Raw genomic sequence first — 26,187 nt, forward strand, 5'->3', positions numbered from 1 at the left:
TTTGTATTTTTTGAAGTCGCCACTGAGCCTGTGTGACTGTTGCCATTACAAGGCTAGTCTGATAAAATGCAGCTGTAGAGTTGAAAATGCTGGGATTTAAAAGGTTAGTGTGGTGTGATTACAGCTCTTGATAAATTCCCATCAAAGTTATTTTTTTAAATAAAGGGGAAAGTTGTCCTTTACAAACATTTTTTTTTTAAATTAAGTTAGTGGCTCATTCGCATAGAACAGTTAAAGACAATTGACCTCACATTTGATAGAAATAGATAGAAACTACATCAGAGAACAACTGTGATATGTACGTATACATGAGAAATAGAACAATAAACAACTCCATTGTTTTTAAATTCCCAATTACAGTATTAAAAAAAAAAAAAAAAAAAAAAAAACCATTTACATATGAAAACATAACTGACTAAGGATCAGTTCTAGAATGAAGTGTGAGAACTGAGTGGTCGAGACAGACAGGTTCCTCCTTACACACCCAGAGGACGACCCAACATTCCTCCTCCTTCCCTTTTCTCCCTTGAATTAAATCAGTCGTGTCGCCAGCTATTTGGGCTTATCAGTCTCTCCATCAGTTCCCATTGTCATCCTTGGGCTCCGAGGATGCTGCCTTCCCCCATTAATGGTCCTCAGCCGTGCGGCTCTGGGTTAACCCCCTGCCTACCAGCACAGAGCTGCACCTCAGCACACAGAAGGACTGGCAATCACAGCTAAACTGATCCATTGCACCATTTATTTTAATTACCATTTAAGATTCATATGGCTGGCTTAGCAAATGCACCAAGAATAAAGTAACAACCTGCTACCATTCATACCCTGTGTGGGCTTATAGACGAGATCCAGCAGCATTTAACACCTGAAATGCCTCCATCAGCTATATGATTTCCACGCCTGTCTGTCAGCACACACATGTGATGCTTGCCTGAACAATGGACTAATGAAAAGTACTGCAAGAAACACCATAGCACAGCGTGCCCTCCAACTATAGCAGTACAAAACATCTCTGGGATTATTTGGCTTTGGTTTGTGATGAGTTAGAAAAACAAACAAACCAAAAAACATTGGGGAGAGATTGTGTACTTTTAATTAAAACAAATTTTCAGCATTTGACGAGAGCCGACAAGTGAAACATGAAAATGTGGGTATCCCCTTTCCTCTCTCGCCAAGTGAGTCTGGTTGTTCCATTGCACAAAAGTGCTGATGAATCAATAGTTATTCTTCCAGCTGTAGCATGCTTTGTAAGTGCTTCCTCCCCCATCCCTCCCCTGCTGCACCTCCGTCATTGTAAACCCAGGAGACTACGATCTGAATAATCAAATAATGCTTTCTTGCAGCTCTACTGTGGCTGAAATTAAGTAACTTCAGCCTCACCAGGACAGATATTGGCCTGGCTCGTCACTGCCACTCTAGTCAATGCCACAACAGAACGTGGGGCAGGAGTGAGCAGGCTGTGTCAGTGCAGTGTGGTGGAGATGGAAACCGGTTGCAAGCTCCTCAGTGACGACCCTGCCACGGTTGAGCAGCCGATCTGAGAGAGGAGCCAGCACAGCAGAGCGCTCAGAACTATCACCTTGAAACTGATGTCTGCTCCTCGTGTACAGGACACTCTGTCAGCTCTAATAGAGAAGGGATTCCGATTCATGTCACAAAAGTAAAATCCCGGTTACCATGAGAGTGTTCTGCGTTGGAACGCCACAGGGTTTGAGCCTGGCAGGGTGGGCGGCTAGCATTTTCATAGTTTCTTCCCTCTTCTCAATCAACTTCTCAAACAGCATTAATACTGATCCATCTTAGATACACACCTGTCAGCATTTAGCTCTTTGCTCTGCCATCGCAGGTGGTCTACACTACAAAGTGCTTTCATATCCCTTGTGGGCAGATGGAAGCAAACAAGGCCAATTTTAAATCAGCCTTCATCACAATTCCGGTGGCAAGAGGGGAAAAATGCATTAGTGTCAGAGGATTGCAGTTTGTGTGTCACACAACCTAAGGGAAGCAGACTGGCATTTCATATAACTGTCCTTTCGCTGCATTATGTTATTTCAGCAGGTACGCATATAGACTTGCTTTCAGGCAGACACGTGGAATGACATTACAGTCTATGAAGTCTTTCAATTTCATAATTTCATGAATGGCATGGGTTCAGTTTGAACTTTGGTTCTTACAATCTAGATATCCCTGGCTAGAACATGTTATACCAGGACTGGGATTCACAAAGAGGCAACACACAACTGGCCAAGCTTTCACTTCCGAATCAGCTATGAGCGGTCATATTTTCTGTCACTTCTGATGTATTATTACAATGCATTCATATTATTATTGTATTATTGAAGCAAACAAAACCACTTGCTATGACCCATGCACATGGGGGGAAAAAACAGGATACACAGCTAATACTGGAACACCAGAACAACGGATATGATACTGATTAGTTATATATATTATCCATCTTGCCGGTTTGAGCTAAACACAGAGTAGTGTTTCATTTCATTCCTCTGATAAGAGTAATGAATCTCTTGCCAGGCTTTCTGCTTTTTCTGCCTGCAGGCCTCACAGGGAACGGGCCACAATGTACTCTAGAGATAACGGATTGTGAATTCCCCCTCCAGGCTGGCATTCATGCAATTAATTTATGAATGCCCTTCCCCAGGCAACCTCAATAGCCAAACAGCCCATTTACCCCAAACCACAACCCCCAAAAGCACCAAACTGATCAGAGCTCATTAAAAACAACCTTGACCTTGCACTGGCTTTTTAGAGCCCAAACAAACTCAGGACACCCAGTGGCGCTGAAACTCTGCTGTTTCGACAGGAAAGCAACCACAATTCAAGACAGGGGAGTTGTAATGGCAAGAGGATGTTTGGTTCCTGGACATTGTTACAAACCTACATCATTTAATGTTTACAGCATTTATATTAACAATTGATAACATGTATTTTCCCATGAGAAGTTATTTGCAGGTAATCCTTAAATGAAACATTTGTGATCAGTACCCACATCGTACGGAGTGCAGTGCACAAAGACTCACCCTTGGCTCTCGCAATCCACCAGAAGTTGCACCAGAATGCCAGTCACAGCCACCAGGATCGGGTAATGATCCACACTCTCCAGTCCTGAGCAAAAGACACTGCAGATCAATGACCTTCAAACTCATGAAGCAAGAGGGTGAACACAGGACCTGCTTTGTACTGCTGCAGACATCTTGTACACCCTAAGAAGTATGTTCACTGAAAGATCATTTGAAAATGCACAAAAATACACTAAATGCACATATTAAACATAAACCTGGGGTGTCAAACTCCAGTCGTGGAGGACCCCAGAGTCTTCTATTTATTTTCCCAACAGGCGCCATCATTTACTTTGTGAATGTAATAATTTTCTCAGTTTAGGCTTATTTCAAATTATTTCAAATTTTCACACTTAATTTTGTTTACAGCTGATAACTTCAAATATGTTGATAACCCTACTATAAACGGGCCTGTTGCGAATGATGTGGATGGCGCCTATTTGAGGAAATCTCAAACCTCCACAACACTTTCCCCTGTGTGAAGAGGAAGCTGATTTAATAGGGTGACACCTCTACAGATTAATCACACATCTGAACATCTCCTCTTGGCATTTAATTGATCCTTTAGGTCCAATGAAATCACAATGTCACACTGCATAGACAGAATGAGTCACTAAATCGCCTATCTTAATAACTTTTAATACAAGGGCACAGTAAGTTCTCTGGGGAGAACTGATGTTTTACCTTGACCAGCAACTTGTTTGACTGACCTTTAAAGCTTTTTCTGACATGTTTCATATATATATATTTTAAGAACGTGTTACAAATCAAATAGATGGAGGTAGGTCTCATACTGGTGCCCCTGCATTTACATTTGTACCCCAAATAGATTTACAGCCTAACTGATTATCATGCCCGGAATATATTTATTAGATGCATCAGGTAAGCTATCAGTGAAATAATTCAGATTCTCAGAAAACTTTCATGTTATTGCCAAATGGTACACTAAAAACTAATAAAATAAACCCTATACTGAAAGCAAAGGTGGCTGTGTCTGCTCTGTTTTGTGCTTGGTGTTGTGTCATAGACATTATCTCTACACAAAGACTGCTGGTATGAATAATGTAGGGCTGTGCAGACACTGGGCCTGGGAGTACCTGGCAGACGCAGATTGACGACCCTGTCGAAGAGATTCCTCTCGGCCGTCACACGGTTTAGCACCTGGTTTAAAAGCTGAGAGACAGAAAAAGACAGTGGCTTACTCCTCTTGCAGACAGTGGGGAAAATGTACTTATTCAAATGGAACTGGTTGTAAATGTTTAAAGAAAATATCAGGGAAGCTGAACCCAAGAGAAAATTATGTATTTATTTTAATAGATGTCACCATCCTTCAGCAAAGCCAAAACAGCAGCAGAAAGATCAAGGCTGGTGCACAGCCTTCAAGGGGAGAGGGCAGGGTAAGCTGGTTTGAGCTAACAAATCACATTGAAGGATGTGACTGCACACACACACACACAAAGAAACAACAACAAATTAATATATAAATAAGGGGGGATGACACAAAAATGTGACAAATTTTCCGAAGCATGGCGATTGAGGCATGACCACTATTAGCTGACAAAGGGGGGAAGTTGAAGTCTGAATCAGCTCTTTATTAATAGGGAACACTGCGTTCTCTGCTCAGGGAACTGGGAAGTTGGCATGATGTGTGTCAGTCTTTCAAGGAAGGCCATCAATCACGGTGACTTCAAGAGGTCCATCAGAGCAGGGGCTGCCACAGCACGGTGTAATAGCCTTACCTTCCATACAGCCGCATGCTCTCGCAGACACTCACGGAGTGGTCACATTCACACCAGCTCACATCCCTTGCCCAAACACACGCCAATCAGACTCAAACAGGACAGGTAATGCCAAGGTGTGGTGCAACACGGTGGATACCAAATATTTTCACACTGCGGCAATACAATACTATATAGCCAACATACAAAACATACACACGTACTGGTACAAATTAAAGATATGTAATTATCATTAAAAAATGCAATAGCAATACAGAACATGCCCTTGATATCTTCATGGATTTTTTCAAGGTGGATTTGAGACTAAAAACAGGGCTAAAAGTGTTACAGACCAGGAAACAGTCCATGCACTGGTGTTTGGGCACCACTGGTCATTGAGGGATCCGGTGATAGGAATAGATGCACTTCTCACACTTTCCTGCAATTATTCACATATAGATAAATGGGCCCTTTCACTCTGCTGGGACACCAGAGTCAAAAGATATCTTGAAATAAAACCGGTGGGTTAGAACTGGATAACCCCTGGGAGAACGATCTACAGGGAGTGCAACACAGGACTCTATGGTCAAGTGTGGGAATATGAAGTAAATTAAAATTCAAGAAAAACAAACTGCGTCTTCCATCGTTGTGCCACTCTGTAATGGTTGGTGTAAAGAAGATGCCCAGAAAAGATTGGCAGCAAGAATACTGTACATTTCTTTCTGGGTTATACTCTAATACACTTCATAAACAGAGGTTTGCTTTACAGATCTAATTTGTGAGTTTTATGTTGATTTAATGGACTCATTTGCAAATATTCTTGTGGGATAAATAAATAAATTACATGTTACATTTCCCGGTATACACATTAGACAGAAAACAGATTTTGCAGCATTTAACTTTAAAGTTTAACTGGGTAAACTTCATAATGGTCTCTCCATGTTCCTTCCCATGAATCCTGATATAATTCTTTACAGCTCACTCTACAGCAACACTGACTCCTGGGAATTATGCATCTGTAATATCAACAGTGCTGCTTGCAACCCTCAGGAACTGCAATGCCAGAGGATGCATCCACAACTGTTCCGTCTTGGTAGACTAAGAAGTATAACCAAGCTCCAAGCTGATAACAGGCTTGTTATGGGTTTAATAGATCTGCCAGGTTTCATTTTCCTACTGGGAGTGAAACTTGCTGACCAGGTAGAGCTGCAGTCAGGTTTCAACACGTTTTCATTAGGACTCAATCTAAAAAAAATACAAAAATAAAAATCAATTAAGTATCGATCTACAGGACAGTGAAGCACGTCAGGCTTACACAAACTGGAAAATTCGATTAATGAGATTAGAAAGTCTCTATTTACCACTTACTCGTACCGAAATTAAAATTAAGCAGAACCCTCAGCTCCTCGCCTGCCTCTATCCTCCCACACACACTGCTGATTGGCCCACGAGTTAGGACCGCTCCCGCTCACCTGTGCAAGTCGTCGAAGCAGCAGCTCTGCGGAGGGGCGGCTCCAGTCCAGGAAGATCTCGGGCACCAGGGTGACTGTCATCTCCAACACGCGCAGCAGGCTGACGGACAGGTCGAAGCAGGTGGCGCACACCTTCAGCTGGCGCGTGTCAACAAAGTTGCGCTCGGGCCTCTCAGCCGCCTGTTGGATCTAAGAGAAGAGGACTTCCAATGTGATGCTGCACACATGAACCAGGGATTACCAAACACCCTGAGAACACTACCTGTTCCGAAAAACAGACATGGCTGTGTGTTTGTCTGACCTACTGGCCCATTTAAACTTACGTACGAGCTCATTCTTGCCTGTTGGGTAGCTAAGTAAGTGGAATTTAGTCTGACTCGGACAGGAAGGCTGAAAAAGTAAGAACAAAAGGATAAACAGACGCAGATATTGTGAATCCAAGCTATGTTTGGTTATTTTGCTCTAGGTTGGTTCTGAAAGCGTGTAACTAAATAACACACACCACAGTTTCATTCTGAGGTGAAAGCATGTATTTTTACGGAGGTCTTGGTGGTCTGTCTATTTGTAGTCGATTTATTTAAGCCTATTGTCCTACATCCTAGAATGGATATAGTAAGACTGCACACCACAGTATCCATATCAGAAATATCCATCTCACACCTAAACAAGTAGTCAGTACTGTGAACTGAAGCACAGAATTAGATCTGCATGAACTTTAGGTCAGGCAGGTGCATCACGGAGGCCGTTTCTACTGGTTCTTCCAGTAAATGCTATAAGACTGAATTGCTTATGCCTTTCCGAGTCCCTGCTGCTTTAATCTCTTCTTATTACTGTGAAAGTGTCAGGCAGCCTGCACTGTCCAGAAAGACTGATCGCAGCTCACTGGTAATGAAGACACAGCATGAAGGGAATGCGCCAAGGTAATTTTCTTAACTTTGTTTTTGTATTTTTTATTGCTGGATCAAAATGTACCAGAGAGGAAGGAACATGAGAACTTAATAAAGGGTAACAAATGAGTTGAGGTCATTCTGCCTGTCAGGCCGGCTGGTGGTGGCTAATTGATCCAAGAGCCTCATTAAGTGATTTTTGAAAGATCCAAGTGAATTGGCATCTATAACATGTACTTTGACAAATCTGAGGCAGAGCATATGATAATCTGCACTGGGATTGTAACATTAACTATGCAACTTATAATAAGGCTTAAATCAACATTATCTTCATATAACCCTTACTCGAAGGAATCCTTTGAGCCTTTAACATGGACTGTAACTGTAGCTCAAATGTAATTTTTCAACCAGGAAAGATCAAATGATAAGGAGGTTCAGAACAGAAAAAGCAAACCCTTTATTAGATGATTTCTACAATACCTCACAGGTCAGGACCTTCTTACCTCCGGAGGCTGCTTATTGTGTTTCAAATAATCTTAGATCACTACAGCAACTATGTTGCTTTTTCCAAACTATTGTCTTCAGTTGACCAGAGGCTTTAACTGCTGAGCTCCTTGTTTCTTGCAGCTGAATATGTTAAGTCTGAAAACACAGCTTTGTTAAATTTGCATATGTTTAACTAGAGTGTAGCATGATCATTCTGTGTTCTACTTTGCACAGGACTCTGGGACTGACATACATATGACTTTATTGTTTTTTATGAATGTGTGTTACATTGCACAATGAGTGCTTGTATTGTCAAGATCAAGACAATTGGCCTTTCCCTGACGTGGAAGCTTATCTTTCTGTCCTTGGCGGGGTGTGAATGATGCATCAATATTAGCAAGGACATGGGCATGGAGTGTCTGGCTGCTTTCAAATGTGCATGAAGTCATTTTTTCTAGTTCCTTTGGACCAACCATTACACACATTCTTCCATCACACCTACAGTCCTACAGTCCTACCTCCTGGATCATGCCAATGAACTCGGAGAAGGCCCAGTTGAGCTGGTTGAGGACGCTGTTGAGGAAGCTGGCGGCCATCTCCTTGTCTTGCCTTAGCAGCTCTGCCATGTGCTTCTGGAGCAGCAGGGAGGGGCAAGGCTCTGCAACCAATCAGAGCGCAGAGGGTTAAATCAGCAGTACAGGACACTGAGACAGCTATCAAACGGACACCCAGCTCTAGGTATTGTTCACAGATGCACAGAAAGAGCAGGGGGAAGGGGTTAAGATGGGATCAGGACAAAGGCTGGTATGTAGAATATAAGGCAAAGGAGAACTTTTAAACTGCCGTCCATCTGTTGTCAGGACTAATAATCCCACCAATACTTTAGTGAGGAAACTGGCACTTTGTTACTTAACTAATCTTGCTGCTGAAGATCAGTTAATTATTGAGGAACTAGGAAGAACACAGGCCTTCAGTGGAAGAGAAGCCAAGTCACCTGCCCTTGAACTATGCCTCTGTGTATGTTCAGTCTGTGCTGATGGGATGACACTATAACCTTGGCTTCATCATCATCCTGCTCAATAATCCTCCCTGCACCAGCCTAATCGCAGGCCGAGATCTCTCTTGGCTACCGTTATTACCGCTATCTCCCACCGTTATTCAGAAAGGCGGGTTTTTCTCTTTGCTGTAAATCTCCCGTGAGGGAATCAGGACTGCATTATAACACACTTAGACTACAAGCCACAGGAATGGGGGGGCGGGGGCTCTTAAGACTCAATATAAAAACAATTAGCTAGCAGGACAGTTTGTTCTTTTAAAGAGGAATAACCTTCCGCTTAATTAGGTGCTGATGATGTTCTGTGCTACAAAACCCCTCCTGGGACACAATCAGTTGGCAACTGCAATCAGGCTACAAAAGGAGAGGGGATTTATTTCTTGCGTTTAGCTTTTGAGAAAAACCAACGCGATGGTTAGGGGACTTGAGAAGAGGATACAGAAAGCCATGGTGAATGGTCTCGTTTCCTTGCGTTTTAACATTTTCTGCCATTGTGTATCCTACAGCTCCAGCTGCGTTAATCTGCTTCCCACAATATTCAGCCTCCACCATCAGCAGAAAGGCCGCTGCTTCAGATATTAAAGCATGGCGCAGGACACAATGTATTGTATTTTGACACTTCATTGTTTTCAATCCATCAGCAGTGTACCCTATGTTCTGCACTACACTATGTAAGCTATTGCATTCATTACTGCACTGTGATTATGCTGTGATTGAACTGCATACTTTTGTAATTATGCTCTTGCATTCTCTTTTAGAATATTAATCCTTGCAAGTTGCCGGATGAAATATATCAATGAACAATAAAATACATTAAACCCCGGCATAGTTTTAATGATATGAAGTTAGATAAACCCTAACTACAAGTATTTCTACATATTTGGATATACGAATGCTTACTGCCCTTATGCATGTTTAACCTGGTAAACTATTTGTAGGATTTTTGCACTCTTAGCATGTTTTAACCATGGTTATTCCATAGGTTTCCAGTAGTTTCCTACAGTATAAACAAGCATGCACTGTGCTTTACTAGACACTAACATGAATAAGACATGGTCTACCATACAGATATTAATCATTGTATAGCATGCTAATCCCATGGCCCAGTCTAATAAAGCAGTGTAAAAGCATGGTGAAAAAACACTATGGTGAATTTAGCATATATAAACAAAGTGCGCACTACTTTATTTTGTGGGGCAATTCCGTACAAATTAAAATATAATCAAGGAGGATATGCAACATGCCTCTATCACATTGCAACCCTTTCACTTTTCTGGAGAAGTGAAACACAGGAGAAGTACAATTGTGGTGTCTGCAGTTTGTCAGATGAATTGTGCCTCATTCATCTTTATAATTCCCAAGGGAGGTCTGTCGTTACATCCCTCACCAAATTTCAATAACCCCCTCCGCCTCAAAAAAAAGAAATGTAATTAAAATGAAAGTCATAATTCAATGGTGCAATGTCAAGTTGTCGTAATTGAACAAGTCACATTATCCTTGGGCTGTCAATCACACTCTATGCCTTGTTCTTAACGGCTGTTACTTTCTGAGCACAGAGAGAGACACCCACGGGAGAGACGGACATTTTAAAGCAACTCCGCATCCGACCCTGTACAACCTCACCCCCAACAGGAGAGCATATGCCTTTTGTGCTGTAAATGTCACGTTTTCCTGTATGGTATCTCCTTTACACTGGGGATACTAGGAGGAGTTCAAGATTAAAAACGGTATGGATGTGTAAACAGGAAGCAAAGCAGTAATAGTATTTAAAGTAGCAAATGGAATGAAAATTGATGTTTTCACAAAATAAAGGCAAGATGTTACATTATTTTATAATCAAATTGCTGCAAGGAATCATTCTGAATATCAGCCAAACCCATCAGTGCTGTATATTAATGCATGATATGTAACATGCTACACCATATGTACTACACTGAACATCTATACCTGTGTATATCCATTTGTTTGTTTCCAGTTGTAATACACTAGCTTGCTTCATTGTGTTTCTTTCACTGTTACAGTACATTTTGTCCTCTTTCCATTTCAATGTTTGTAATGCCTGAGGTAGAGTTCATGTAATATAAAATACATGGAGGTTTCAGAGATAAAAGGCTCTATCCATTATACATTAAACTGTTCCCATGCTCCTGTTAGCACACACACGGCACCACTGGTATGTAATGAACATGGGGATATTAAATTATATGCTGGTTATCAACACAAGGTTTGCAGAATCTGCAGACAATAGGCCCTCATCTAATGGCTTTGATTGGAAAGTTAGAAAAATGTGCACCATTACCTGTGTTCCTGAGTGTGTGTGTATTTAATACAAATTAATTAATTCCATTATGTAGGCACTAAGAGTGTCAATTAATGAATTTCAGGTAATCTCGTCCTTGACTGAGCAGATAGTGATGAAGTGATTGGCGTGCTGCAGAGCTTTATCGGAAGCCAAACTCAGTCATTGGATCTGTGACACTCAGAGACTGTGAGCTCAGGAGGATTGAACACGTGTATGTATCTTGATCAGTGTGCTGTACTAGGTTACATGAAAGACTTCTGTAATTTTAAAATCAAGATCTACATGAAGCATGAAATACACTGGAGGTGTCTGTGTATAAAAGAGGGAGGGAGAGAGAAAGTTGGGAAGAAAGAGAGATACACTAGAGATAGTGTTACTGGGGAGACTACAGGGATAGGATTAAGAACAAAAGAAAAAAGAAAAGAAAAACTGAATGAAAAACAACTTACTCTGGAAACTAGCAATAGACAAATCTCCTGGAAAACATGCAAAAGGAAAAGAAGAGAAAGAAAAAAAAAACAACACAATAAAGTAGAATGATAATGTTAAATAAACCAAGGGGACAGCTATAGTGGGATTCCCTCATCCTGCCCTGTATGTACCCAAGCACTGTCCAGACTGCTCTGGTGCTCATTAATAGAAACATACATATGTAATTTGCTTGTTGCCGTTTCATGGATTTGTGTCAAGGTTAAGTCTAAATCTCGTGTTTTACCATAATACCATAGTATCTACTATTCTGGGCTCTTTCCAAGGTATACCTCAACAGCACTTTAGATTACACAGCTTATGAGATTGATCTTTTACACTGCCCTGACTTCTGAAGGTAAATTCAATGGTTCCGTCTCAGTTGAAAACTGCTAAATAATTTCAGTTCTGGAAAGTTCATATTTAACTGAAGTATGGAATAATATGCACAGATTCCTACAGCAACTAATAGATATGGGTAAAACTGGAGAGTCTCCTTTAAGGAAATGTGATGATAAACCCTAGTCTGGAAATCATAATTTCAAAATAATATAATAAAACTAAATAATAATAATAATAATAATAATAATAATAATAATAATAATAATAATAAAAAGACCCCTATGAGGGAACGAAAGTAGACACAGCTGAACAGACTTCTGGGCCGTTGAGAAAAACCAGGCATGGCAGACCACACTCTTGGTGAAAGTAGTCCTGAGGATGGTTTATGAATCTGCTGCTTTGAAGGGCTGAGAGGCAATCCATGATAAAGCACCTTCTGTCTGTTTTCACTCATTAAGGCCGTGTTCTCATCAGGCTAGAATGCGCGCAGGAAAGAAACAGACTCAAGAAGCTAACAACTCTCCATAATCAAATCTATGGCACATTAACAGAAGCCAGACACTCAGCCTTGGATTCCACATCTGTCTCTGCTGTGTTCCCATTTCAGCATTTGTGTTATTGTACTTGAAAAAATATAACTAATAAAACTGTCTTTATATACCTAACTCAGTACACTATTGAGAACCTCTATTACGACCACAGTCGATATTTGCCCTACAAATTATTTTCCCAATTGTCCAAAAAAAAAAAAAACCTGATATTATTGCTTCCATGTTTAGCTTTAGGTACCTCAGAATTATGTCTCCTCGTTTAGTTTGTTATCACGGTCTGCATGTATTTAAAACATTTGGATGCGTTTACAGCACATATGTCATGCTGACGTGCGAGTGGATAAACTGCATTGTTTTGTGCATCATACCTTTTGTACTCATGTCCGACTTGCTATTAAGTAATTTTATTACTATTCCTGCTATAGATCTGCAACAGAGGAATTCAGAGATGTGTTGTTTTTACTTCAAGTGTAAGGGAAACAATTCAGGGGTGGTCAGATAAGGAACCAGAAAAGAGATACTGAAAAAATGTAGTGTTTGTACTTTGTAGGTATATATAAATAAATTTGTGGCCTGAGAAAAAAATAAGATTAATGGAATTTTAAATGTTTTAGAACACAGTGTGAAACTGGGAAGATTTCATTAAAACACTAAGTAAGTGCAGTGAAGACAAGTGACTAAACAATTCTCACCCCCTGTATCTGAGCTGCCCACAAAGGACTACCAATTCACCCCTTAAAATGCATCACGTTCATTGTTCTTCGGAATGAAAGTCGTTAAGATTTGTGTCCAACAAAACACAACCGATGGATTAAAATAACTACTGAAGAGAAAGTGACTTACTTCAAAATATGCCAATGTTTAAAATAATGAGCTGATGCATCCATCCAATAAAAATGTAAAGTAATTGTTCCCCCCACACTGAAATTCTTCCCCTGTTCTCACCGTTTGCACATTTAATTAATGAACTTCATCTCACAGCATTACGCCAGGCGATTTATCAGTATGTTTCTAAATCAGAGGCAGTTTCTTTGTAGTTGTTCTAGAACTTACTGCATACCTCTTAAAAATGATGAATTCCGCGCTGCCGGGCCTGTTAGGAACATATTTAATCACTGTGGCTGTAGTTAACCTTTAAAAGCAAGTGGGCTGCCCTGGTCAGAGGGACATGTCTGGACTTAGTCCTCTAAACAGTCAGCTCATCTTGCCACCATATACAGCCTGGGCTGTAGCCATGTCAGGAGAGTTGGAGAACTTTGAGATCAAGATGTCCCAGACACCACTGGGAGGGAGAAGGGCATCAGGACCAAATGGGCAGAGATTTATTTTTAAGAATTTACAACCTATATTGTCACCTCTCACAATGTCACAAATTCAAATATCCTTGTGTACACTGCACCAGACAATAAACATGCTCTCCTGTGGTGTTAAGAAGATCATATATATATTAGGTTAGTTAACAATTGAAATTTAAAAACAGAACACCGTGTTATTCAAATACACATTGATAGAGAAGAGGGACAGACCGGACGTCTCACGGTTTATCTGATGGAGACAGCAAGACTGCCAAGCCAACAGAGACTCATAAAAGCTAAATAAAGAAACACATGCAGAGACAGGCAGGTGGAGCCTTACAGACAGACAGACACACAGGGATGGAGATTTAGAGCAGGATAGAAAGTAGACGGTTACTGATAAGAAACTGACAGGGACCCAGACTGCGGGCGCAACTCACTCTGCAGGCTGGGCAGGCTGGCATCCTCGGGCTTGGTTTTGAGCAGGTGGGGCAGCCGTGTGTACCTGTACCCGAACCCACAGCCCTGGAAACAACAAGAGAAACAACAATGTCCAATCAGGCCTGTTGGGTCAGTAAGTGCACTAGCACTGTACTGGTCAGACAGAGAGACTGAGGGACAATGTGCTGGTCAGACAGCGATGGTGAAGTATAGGCCTCACCCTCCAGAGCCGCACCAGGATCCAGTTGGTCTGGGCCCAAGGCCTCTGCTCGTAAGGGGCCAGCAGGTTCTTCATCATGGCCACTCGCCTGTGGTCACAAAGTACACTGTGTAAAACGCTGAAAACATCCTGTTAAACATCACTGTGCATGGTGCTAGGAAATACTACTGACTCACTGGTAAATATAGGAGTGGCTTCCCTAAGGGAAATGGATGATCTGTTGCAAGTCTGCCTCCTGTCAATCACTCTGACAGAAAAGATGCCAGTCTTTGGATGGGGTATCCTTTGAAGTACATTTTGCCCATTCTCTGTTATTCTGAAACTTATGATGCTCAGTTTGTTCAAGTCTTAATTCATAAATCAAGTAACAAACATTTAACAAAGGCTTGACAAAAACATAGGATATCAATTTAACCTAGCTTTTTTATCTGACAGGCTGGGATGTTAAGAGTTAAAGAGTCAGTTACATACCATAAAAAAACAAACACAAAAAAAACAGACCCAGCTTTAAGAGCTCTGAAAGAAATCAAAGAATACTTGATGTGTCATATAATGTCAGCATTTCACAATGGCTGGTCCCATTAGACAAAAGAGCAGATGTTAGTGCTACCCTTCACAGGTGACGGGATGTGCCCCATCTCATCATATGGAGAAACGGCCCAGAGCGAACCAGGCTGAAGCGGGGGGGGGCAGTTACTCACTGTTCCTCCGAGACCCTCTCCACCGCTCTCAGGGACTGGGGGTAGCACACGTAGCTGGCCAGTGCCTGCATCAGCGAGTCCTTGATGTCTGAAAACCACAAGGGCAGTTCTTCACTACAGCAAGGGCTATATTTGGCAGACGTTTAACATATTTAGGCAGTTCACCTGTTTTATATGTAGTCATCCACAAAAAAAAAAATAATCAAGTGCTTAAAGAGCAATCCTATTCTGCAAAGCTAGTTTAGTTCAATTTTAGACAAGGAGAAACAAAACTAAACAGTGCATACTTTTCCATATCCACTTTAGTCTTATCTGTTGCTGCATTGGCTTTTAACCTGGTTCCATGTACAGCTAAAGAATAACTGCCATCTGTTGAACAAACACCATCCCTGCAGTGGCCCTCACTATCAATGAGGTGTCTGAATTAATGTCCAGCTCAGGAACGACAGCCAAGCTCAAACCTTCCACAGGATGATGCCTAAACTCACCACAGTCTCTGCTCTGTGGATCTGATTAAAGATGAAACCATGTGAATCTGAATAACCTCGCTGGGCTTCTACAGTGCTTAATAGACAGCTCTGAAAGATTAAGGTTTGTCTCTCTCTATGCGATTGACCAGGAAATTACAAAAATGCAGGGATGCTGGAGAGAACAGTCTTGTTCCATTCCTTTAGCACTCTTTAGTTCGATGGTGATTACAAATAAATAAATACCTTTTGTTCTATTCAGTTGGGAAAAGGAAGGATAAGGACTGAATGTCAATAAATGCCAAAAAAAAAATCAATACAGAAATATGGACACAAAGAGGAAAGCTCATATGCTTTATATTCCTATGTGTAATCAGAGGCCCTCTGTAATCACAGAGACTTTCAGGTTTCATGGCAACAACTCCTGCACAGCCCAATCCTACTGTCTGATCAGTGGCCAAAGACCAGAGAGAATGATTCCCTGGAACAGTCTGGCAAATTCACAGAGGACAACAAACAGGCATATAATTCAAAAGGAAAAAAACAACACACGGCTCAAAAACTACAACAGCCATCAAGATTCTGGGTCAGCAATTCTTTTCAGTTTAAGGTATTACCTCTGACATTCGTAGTTATGTACCATAGAAACATTTTCTATTGATTTAATGAAATATAGTACAATCAAGAGCCGGTTAAGAGAACAAAAGAGTTCCATAAATATGAACTAATCTGCAACAGTGAATTATGAAAACAGTTTATGAAGAATGCATCACAAACATGACTTGCAATTATATTTTTGTCTGTATTTTCCCCCACATTTGGGCTTTTCTTATATATTCAGTGTGATTCGATTCATTCTATTCATGGTGCGATCAATGTCAGAATTTCTCAGGGCAGCTCTGGTTTTATGTTGTTAAGTAGTGTAAGTAGGATTTCTTGAAGATCATATTAAATACTTTTATTAAAAAAAAATACAAAAATCTAATTTAATTGTGGGAATGCAATCGTAGATTATATACTGCATAAAAAGTAATGAGTGAATAATTGAAACAGAAATCAAATATGCAATCTTTTCATAATGTCACTTTGAATTGCTCTTATTTTAAACATGCTCTGCTTAGGGCAATATTGTCAGACAAATATATAACAAAAAATTATAATAATAATGATAATATATTCACACAAGTGGTTGAAATTATCAACTCCAAACTGAGAAATGGGAGAGTGGAGAATAATTGGCAGACAGAGGTTAGGGAACTTCTAATAATACTTGAATGAAAAATTAAATGGAAAACCAGAAATACAGAATTAATCAAACTGAGGAAAAGGCAGCAAGGTATGCATCGGGGAATAATTTACATGTGCAGTTTCCTAATGTATTCAGTGTGTTGTTAGAATATTAATATCTGTATAATTGTAATGTCACCAAGTGGGACTCCATTCCATACTCAAAACCACATCCTCCAGAGAAACCACATCCTCCATCTGTATGGATGGTAGGTAGGGTCCTTCCATCGGCCCATAGTGACCTGGGTCCACACTGACATACTACGGCTGTACTCACCTGTTCCTACAATACGGGGATCTGCAAAATGCTTGGCCAAGATGGCAGCGAGCTGGGTGAGTGTGTCTTCATAGCCTACAGGGATAAATGGGTTGACAGCATCAATGCTGGGGAGATCTTCTGGACAGAAACTGCAAGTGCCACAAATTCAAGTGGAGCAGTATAAAAAGTATAATGGAATACATAATGGAATAACGTAAAATAAACTTGTAGGTTTATGAGTGGAAAAAATTAAACCATGATTGTCAGAGGAATTATTTAAATTTTTAAGTATTATTATTATACTCATCATTTCTAATTACAGTCATCTCTGCTAGTCTGGTCTACCCTACAGGGCTGGCATGGCGGGGCAGTACCTGGCAGCTCCTCCATGCTGTTAGAAGGGCTGAAGTAGTTTTTGAGCGCGCTGTAGCTGTTCATGGCCACGTTGAGGTAGAACTCGGGGGTGAAGGCGAACAGAGAGCCGGTACGGTCGGCATGCTCGATGGTGCGAATACACACACGCAACAGCCAGTACACATCGAGCATCTTCTCCTGATCAGGGCAAAACACACATGAGCACAAAGCACACAGTAATCCATTTCAGGTTTTCACAGCTGCAGGATTCAGTATATAACAGTATATACTAGTGCCTAAGACCTGATTTGACTCCTTTTCCCAAAAATGACTTTAATTATGTAACTAAGATCTGAGGTTGAATGAAAACCATAAACCCTTTTAACCCTCTACCACTAAAATGGATTATATAAGCTGATGGCAGGCGATGGCTATTTTATGCTTGTTAACTCACTTGGCAGACACCAATAATACCACCTAATACAATGCATATTACATCTCTTCCTCATCTTGACAGTTTTTACAGGACTCTTAATCTTTTAATTAGCGAAACATAGAGCCTTGTAAAACCTGATGCGTCTCAACCAGCTGAGCAATGGGAGATCTGGTTCACTGTACACCTCAAATGCTGCATGACATACATATGATGTCCTCCTTGTGGAGGCCTCACATTCAAGAGTGAATTCCAGTATTACAGAGATTTCACAGAAATGCAACAAAAATCTGAAAGTGGGAACAATCTATCTGTAATTAGCAGTACATTTAGGCAATTGCTGGAATAGCAAAAATCCCCCTTTTGTTTCTCAAAAGCTTGCGTGTTTACTGCAAGAAATCCCAGTGGAAAGCACAAGCCCTGGTACTTGTGGACAGTGTGTGCTGTAGAGGATAGTGCTGCGGTGTCCCTGGGGAGGAGGCGGGGGGGGCAGTACCTTGGAGTAAATGGTGGCATTGATCCAGGCCAGGCGGCGGCTCAGGTGGTTGAGCTTCTCAGCGAAAACCTTCTGGCTCTTCTGTAGCTCCTCCAAGATGTCCTGTCTCTGGAGGGGGGGGGGGGGGGGGGGGGAAACAGTGCGAGTGTGAGTACAGTGTCCCTGCCGACTCTTTCACCATCACATGTAGGGACACACACTATCCGACACCCCTACAAGCACCCTCCACACACGCAAGCGCCCAATTCCAGTGCAAGACTCACTCACAGCACAACACACACACACACACACACAATTCTGTAGTCAAAGCAACACACGCCTAGCATCAGACAATCAGACAGTTGCATGCCATGCACACACACACACATACAGAACTTACTCTGGCTGGGCAGCGTGCAATCTTCTCGTCTGTGTCCTTCAGGGCCAGGGCGTACTCATGGACATCATCGGACACCACCACCATCTGCCAACAGACAAGTCAAAAGAACGGTGTGTGCATACAACAAACTGCCTGGCTCTATTGAGAATACCGATTCCCTCAATAAAATGGTTGGGATTGATTGATTGATTGGGATTGACACTATGTGATTTTTACAGCAGGACATAAATGAAATCACTTTATTTATATGTATTAAAGGTTTTAAAAAAGTATATGTGACATTTCATATAAACGCTTCAAAGGCATACATTCGGTGACCCACATCAGGCTTTATAAATTACTTGGTGAACCAGTTCTTCCTTTACCTCTTTTGAAAACCATGCTGCATGTGCTCAAAAAACACAGGGCACGCCAGTGTAGAAAACACGTCTGCAATATTATAGGCTGCAGGAGCAAGCTGCTCATACAAAAAGGACTCCAACACAATGACACCTGTGAGAGTCAACACTCTCCAGAGGAAACCAACAAGGACAAGCAGGGAACTGCAGCTTCACCTGTGGGTTAATATAATAACTCCTTATGCATCAAACATATCGGTGACAAATTGTCTGTAAAAGATCTACGAGGGTCGGTAAAAAGTAATTAATCTTTGGTGTCATCAAACTAAGATTTAACTAATTGGATTTGAATTGGGTGGGTTTCCTTGGCACTCCCAAATTTTCTAAGGGAGCAAAACTGTACAGCACTGAGAGGCAATTAAATTATATAAGTAATAACTGGATTCTGTCTATTTAGGATGCAGGGTGTTAAGAGTTGGCATTCACACAAAAAGGCAGGGGGTTGCAATGACACAGATGGAGTGAATTGATGGGCACTATTATTGTGCTATTACTATTAGTACAGAAGTGGCAGTGGAGTTATATTTACAGTTGACATGCTTAAAATGCATAGTGTTAGCAGAGCATACAACTATACACTGATCAAAAGCATAATTAAACATAATGTAATGAATGGCAAAACATGAAGCGACTTAACTGGAAGGAATCCGAAACGGGTGCAGTTCAGTGGTGATGGCAATTTTTAAGGTATTCATTAAATTAATATTTAGTGCAATGCCCATTGCCAGGAAACAACACAAAGATTGTTCACTAGCAGTTCTTATTTGCCCTGAGGTATTATTTCATGCATGCCTTTCATGGGGCAAATTAATAACCTATTTGACTTTCAGTTTGGAAGTTAAATTAAACAAACTAGCAAGCCATCTCTTTGCTATTAAAATAGGGCAGACAGCATAGCAATAACCATACATTACATTTTGCAAGGTTTCATCCATGTTCACTAAATTAAACAAATAGTTCAGTTTATTGCTGACAATGTTAAGCACTTACTTCTGAAAAAATACTAAAAAACTATCAGTAAAGTACATGGAGATTCCCCTTCCCCTAGCTTGTGATTAATTAAAGGAAAATAACAGATAGTGAAATTCAGATGCATGCAAGCTGAGTGTAGGGATTGGTCTAGCATTCGCATTGTAGTTGCAGAATTTTGGATTTATGTTAAAATCTATTTGAAAAATCAACTGAAATCTAGCAAAAAGTATAAAAGGACATTTGGAATTAGCAACACTGTTTTACGGAGAGTGAATTCACCCACTATCTGTTTCAAATATGGCTACATACTAAATAATTCAGATCTTCTGTCCATGTAACACAATATACTCCTTTCTGATACAACACATAATTTCAGAGATGTTCCATGATTCATCAGTGTACAACATAACCCTCAAGATGCACAAGCCATCTGGCCCAAAACGCTGAATTCCTCAAATAAAAATGAATTAGGAAATAATAAGAAAAAACCCTGTCCTGGCCTCAGCAGAACATTAAAATGAATGGGGGAGACTGGTAGCAGAGGGGTGAATGGGAATTAATGATCCTGGATAAAAATAGAAAAAAAATCCTGGCTACTGCAATCTTAGATTAAGAACAAGAATCATGTGCCAAATCATTGAATCCCCCTCTCTCTCTCTGCAAGCTTTGTCAATGTAAAGTCGAGGAAACATTTTTGCATTCACCCGACACTACGGGCCATTAAGCTCAAGCTGATATATGGTTATCTGCACCATCTACATTTACCTCTGCCTTAATTTCATGAGCAAGCATCCCCAGTGGTTCTGCACAGCACACGTGGTTCCATTTATCAGCACGGGGCCTGGGCAGCTTCCTCTCCTCCCGCATTGGATCGGTGTTATTAAACCAGTTATTAAGGGTGAGATGGATTTTCAGAGGACGCAAAATAAACTGCGCTCATCTCCAAACAGATGTGAGTCTCACTGGGGATTTAGTGGAGTCTTGTTCTGGATTTCAGCTAATATGACTGGGATCACACCTGAGGCTGCAATTTAAAAATGACTGGTAAAGGTGGAGAAGATGATAGTCGTCTTGTGGCCTACAAGCGGTAGTGGATTAGCCTTTCACAGGGTTTAGTGGTTTAGTGGACTCTATTCTTTGTCTCTACATACATCATTCCACATTACCGTTACATGAGCCTGGTGGAACCACAATTGCTACATGTACGAGAGCAAAGTACTAGAAATGGGAGAGAGTCGACACTAAAAACCACCAGTTTCCTGACTGCTGTCGAGTAGGGTGTGTGAGAGCAGACTGGCTAGTGGAACCACAGCTATAGGAGTTTTCCTGCTGATTCAGCCAATTTCTGTAAAGCAACATCAACCAGAGGGCTTTTAACTTAGGTGGGGTAAGGGAATTGAATTGTTGTTCCCCGGCCCTCACCTTGCCCAGCTGCTGGTGCACACTCAGGTTGTACATCATGACGATGCCATCCAAGATCTCCAAGAGGGACTTCTCTGCGATTGGCTGGTCCGGCTCTTCCGAGGGTCTCCCTAGCAACAGCCCATCATTTCCATGGCTGCCCTCAACTAGGGGTAAACAAGGACGGGTAAAAAAGTTTCTTAATGGAGGATCATTGATGATAGTATGATAATTAGGCAAGCCTGTGTTTCTGAAATATAGCTATACTTCAACATTTCCACAGGATACATTGCAGAAAAATGTCAATGCTGCTACCATTCGGCATGAGAAAGCGTGATAAGTGGCTAGAGAACCACGGATGAAACTAATTGTCTAACATCATTATGACTCTAAATAAGAGGTTGGTCCTTCATAAATGACCTAGTTTAACGTAGATATCCAAGGGCTTGACTGCTTTCAGTGTGCAATTAAACAAACACATCTGACACATCTGTAATATACACCTCAATAACATGACAGGTTTTTAATTAACTAACTAATCAAGGGAGCTTCTGTATTGGCTAGATAGAGAAGTAGGACATAAATATTCCTGGCATCCGCAGTCAGAGTTTTAAATCATCTATACAGCTGGAACATAATCCTCAGTACTGGTCTTAATGGGACTCACTGTCCTCCTCTGTCCTCTGTTCCACGGCCAGGGTGCGCACTTTGACCTTCTCTGGGGGGGCCAGTGGTCGGCGGGGGGTCATGAGGCTCACAGCGGCGGTGCTGAGGAACCGGTTGGCACGACCCAGTGTCGGGGAGCTCAGCCAGCTGGGCCGGGCCAGGGCGCCCCCCATCGCTGCAGCTCCAAACGGCCTCTGTCAACCACACACACAGCCCCGTCACTCCCCTTTCCCTGCACTTGTGTCTGTACTGTGTCTGTGTGATGCTAAAGCAAAAAGCCAGGTAATTTGTCTGCATTCAAAAAGTCCCATGTTCCACAGAAGGCCTCAACCACATCAGGCTGGTCATTGTGTACTGTAAAAAAGTTTTAATTGTAGTAGGGAGAAAAAGGAGGAGACCTGTAAATGTATAATGTGGCAGCAGTGGGGTTCAGTGAATGTCTCTAGGGCAAACACTTTCACTCCTAACAGGTGTTCAAAACAGTATAGCAAAGTGGTGCTGCTGAAGATGACAGGGGTCAGAGAGTACGAGTGTACCTGTGCTGCTCCACTCTCCTCATCCTCATCCAGGTCGTCCATCGACGTGGCCATGATCTCCGCTGGGTCAATGATGATGTTGGCTTTGGAGGCCAGGTCATCTGAGAACAACAGACATGGCATTAGGCATGGAAAGGGATGGCATTTTACACCTTGATTTCAACCCCCCCCTGAAAAAAAAGTTACATTTGCTGTAGGAGTACCATCACAGGGGGTGAGAGGCATAGTTATACAAAGAAAAAACAAAACTCCTTAAAGACGCTCTGCCAATTATTGAACACTGAGAACAGAACCAGCGGGATGAACAGAATTATCTCATCTCATTAAAAAACTCTGATGTAAAAGAAAAAGAAAAAAAACCATAAAACAATTATATGATATACTGACAGTATAACGATACTGTCAAAGGTCAGAAATCCATTTTGCACTTGCCTAAAATCCTACACTGAGACATTTTATATCCATTAGGCTCTTTCGCATTCAATATTGATCAATGATTCCTTTTAAAATATGTGGCACAGCATTGCGGAATAGTATAATCAAACCACTTTCCATCAATCTAATGTTCATCCCTTCTTCATGCAAAGAAACTAGTCCATAACAGCAATTAAGAAGAATGTGAGCCCTGTACTACCTGCTAGTTCCTTTTTAGTTTGCACAAGATTGTTCAATTGAATGTTGGAGGTCACCGAGGAGCTGATCATCTGCAAAGAATTTTTCAAGATGAAGAAATCCCTACATTACAAGAAGGAAGCTCTGACTACCAGTTAGTTTTATCTGAAGCAATTCAGAAAGATTAAGGGGGTAACTATGCATCAATACATACCTTGTTGTGCTTCCTGTAAGACCTTGATTTTACAACTTGGTTTTACACAGAGAGAGTTAAGGATAAGGGTAACACACAATGAGTCAGTGGCAGATTCTGGGCCTGAATCGGGAACGTATGATTAACAAGCCTGCATCCTTAACCACTGGACCACAATACCTCATTTTAGTTTTTAAGGTATTTTTGAATGTGTGGAAGAGATCAGAGAAATTTACATTTTGGTCACAAGCCAAAGCTTGTGTCGCTCAAACAACAACTTTGTAGAGGAAAGGAAAAAAAGGAAGAACTTCCAAGACAAGCTTCAAATTTACAACACGGTGGTTGCGAGTGTGGGAGAGACCATGGCCCGACCAGTGGCAAATCCCGTTGACTGATAAGAGAGAGAGAAATATTGTTTCATTATTGTGATGCCTGGTGATATAGAGGCTTCATTACACCTTCAGAAGTGACCTCTAAGTGGCTATAAATTGTGTTTACTCAAGCGATCGCTGTGGCTGTAAATCCCTGACTCTATAAACATCAAAGGTCTAGCCCATCAATCCGCTACATTTAACGACGGTCAGGTATATGTGACCAAAGGGAACAAAGGGGACACTTGTCAGTCAGGGTCTGCTGCTGACACTTCAAAAACTAAAATAAAATAAAATAAAAAAAATCGAATTTCTTTATATTAGCAAGCAGTTTGGGCACTGCCACTACCTGTACTTTTGATCTGCTGTTGACCACATGAAAACAAAGCAATGACTGAGAAATCTTGTAAAAATTGTTAAATTATCAATTATATCTTTTTACTGATTTGCCTTTAATATAAATTATTAGTCATAGTGAAAAATGTACACTTATTAGAAGTCCGTTACTGCCCATCTTCGGCAAACAGAGAGAATCCTGGATTAGCATATGCATTACTGAATACTATTTCAGCGCATCATTGCGGATGCCTCTGGGAAGGTTATAACTTGACAGAAAATATTCCAAGAGGATGAAAAGCCCAAGATGCATTGAGCTGTATTTTGACTTTCAAATTAGCTTTATGAAATATGGTTTGTAATAAGCTGAAGCAAAACACACTTCCTAATTTCTGTAGTAAATCAATGCTTTGCACAAAAAAAAGCTATAAATACCTAAATAAATGTGTTTAATAAATGTGCAGTGTAGTCAATATCCAATATGGCAAAATGTTTTCAACCTTCAACTTTAGCTTCTAGGCCTCAAGCGGGCATAGGAGAGATTGTTCAACTTAATGCAGAGAAAGCTTTAGATCAGTATTGCCTACTAATAGAAGTACAAAACAAAGCCTGAGAAAGAATGATAAAAGCAAAAATATATAGCCTAAAGAAGAATAATCACAGAGAGTACAAGAAAAAGAGGATGCCATTGAAAAGTAAATATGGCCTGGGAGTTTCTCCTCCTTACCGAAGAGTGTAGTGAGTGCACATTTGAACAGCCCCTCAGAGCACAGCCTGGACCAGCGATGTTGCAGCAGCACTACATTACGCAGTCGGGTCGGCGCCCAGACGTTCCTCGATTCATCTGGATCAGACAGCCCATATATCACATAGTTTACAGAGCTATGTCAGCTGTCACACATAATGACAAGCAGGCAGGCGCCGTCTGCGGATCTTTGTTATTAGGAGCACCAAAGAATGGCAAATGTTGTCAATTAACTTATTATTAAAATGAGCAGCCTGGTCTGCGTGACCACGGCCGGCACAAAACAGAGCAGGCCTAAACACAGCAGCAGCAGTAGGTTTGGCCTTGGGCACCATGCAGTACATGATGCGGATGTGCTAATATTGTCATAAATATAATATTGCTCATTTTAAATTGGCATGTAGGTTGAGAGACGGTTCTGACCGTGGAGTATCCCAACCTCCATGTAGGATTGTTTCAATAACCTTGAGGTTCAAATCTTTTTCTTGTGACTGCCGCGCCAGTGGAACAGAGTGGTGGTGTCAGCACTGCAGTGTAATTGATAGCCAACATAATATAACCAGTAGAATGAACAGATTCAAGATGAATTTTGCGATTATACTGTTCCAAGTTATATAAAAAGCACCGCAGCTCAGGAGCCACTCAAACCAGTTATTTCTATCATTATATTATAGCTGTATATCTTGTCCTCATGCCTATGCAGAGTTTATACTATGATTCTCACATAGGTGATGCAGAAGCTAAAGTATGGTTATTTTAGCAAACAACGTGACAGAGAGACATTGAGTCTGCATATATCAAAGCAGGACATTCTTCAATGACACAACAGGGTGATAAAGAGACACAATTGTAGCATTCCAAACAAGACTAAAATAATTACGCTGGTGGCAAAGAATTTAGATAGTGTTGCCCAATATCCAATCATTTTGGTAGTGAAAGTTTCTACCAGTGTGAACTTGTGTTCTTCTCTACAAATTGGCAACAAGAACTGTACATTTATTTGCTGAATTGGAAGAAAAAACAGCTGCTTGAAAAATCAATAATAATGCAAGTTAAAATACAAAATAAATAAATAAAATAATAAAAATAAAATAAAGTCTGGGAGATTTATTTCTTGTTAAACCACTTCGGGGATGAATTACGAGGACTGCAGTGAGGTACATAAAATACTAATGAGCTCCTAGAGGAACTGTGCCTAATTAAGCAGCCAGTGCTAAATGGCAAGGAGCTGCTTTCAACATAAAGCCAGAGAAGCAGGTTGAGTTACAGTC

At 41.0% G+C, this 26,187-nt stretch overlaps 1 protein-coding gene across 6 annotated transcripts in view; it reads right to left on the reverse strand.

The window, feature by feature from the left end:
- Positions 1-26,187, reverse strand: part of rnf123 (ring finger protein 123) — a 121,936-nt gene that overhangs the window by 71,200 nt on the left and 24,549 nt on the right. For all 6 annotated transcript variants that reach the window (XR_010812634.1, XM_066698273.1, XM_066698275.1 and 3 more), the window contains 14 exons: positions 22,660-22,760; positions 22,125-22,317; positions 21,479-21,624; positions 18,687-18,770; positions 18,308-18,415; positions 17,399-17,576; positions 17,043-17,117; positions 15,012-15,099; positions 14,311-14,398; positions 14,090-14,174; positions 8,156-8,295; positions 6,265-6,453; positions 4,172-4,247; positions 3,036-3,120 (listed from right to left, as the gene is read on the reverse strand). Coding sequence is in view for 5 of the 6 variants with exons in the window: in XM_066698273.1 (XP_066554370.1) it covers positions 3,036-3,120; positions 4,172-4,247; positions 6,265-6,453; positions 8,156-8,295; positions 14,090-14,174; positions 14,311-14,398; positions 15,012-15,099; positions 17,043-17,117; positions 17,399-17,576; positions 18,308-18,415; positions 18,687-18,770; positions 21,479-21,624; positions 22,125-22,317; positions 22,660-22,760 (1,636 nt within the window). In the remaining variant the exon portion in view is untranslated. The remainder of the gene's footprint in view (positions 1-3,035; positions 3,121-4,171; positions 4,248-6,264; positions 6,454-8,155; positions 8,296-14,089; positions 14,175-14,310; positions 14,399-15,011; positions 15,100-17,042; positions 17,118-17,398; positions 17,577-18,307; positions 18,416-18,686; positions 18,771-21,478; positions 21,625-22,124; positions 22,318-22,659; positions 22,761-26,187) is intronic.

This window comes from Amia ocellicauda, chromosome 3, assembly GCF_036373705.1.
Source record: "Amia ocellicauda isolate fAmiCal2 chromosome 3, fAmiCal2.hap1, whole genome shotgun sequence".
Taxonomy (NCBI): domain Eukaryota; kingdom Metazoa; phylum Chordata; class Actinopteri; order Amiiformes; family Amiidae; genus Amia; species Amia ocellicauda.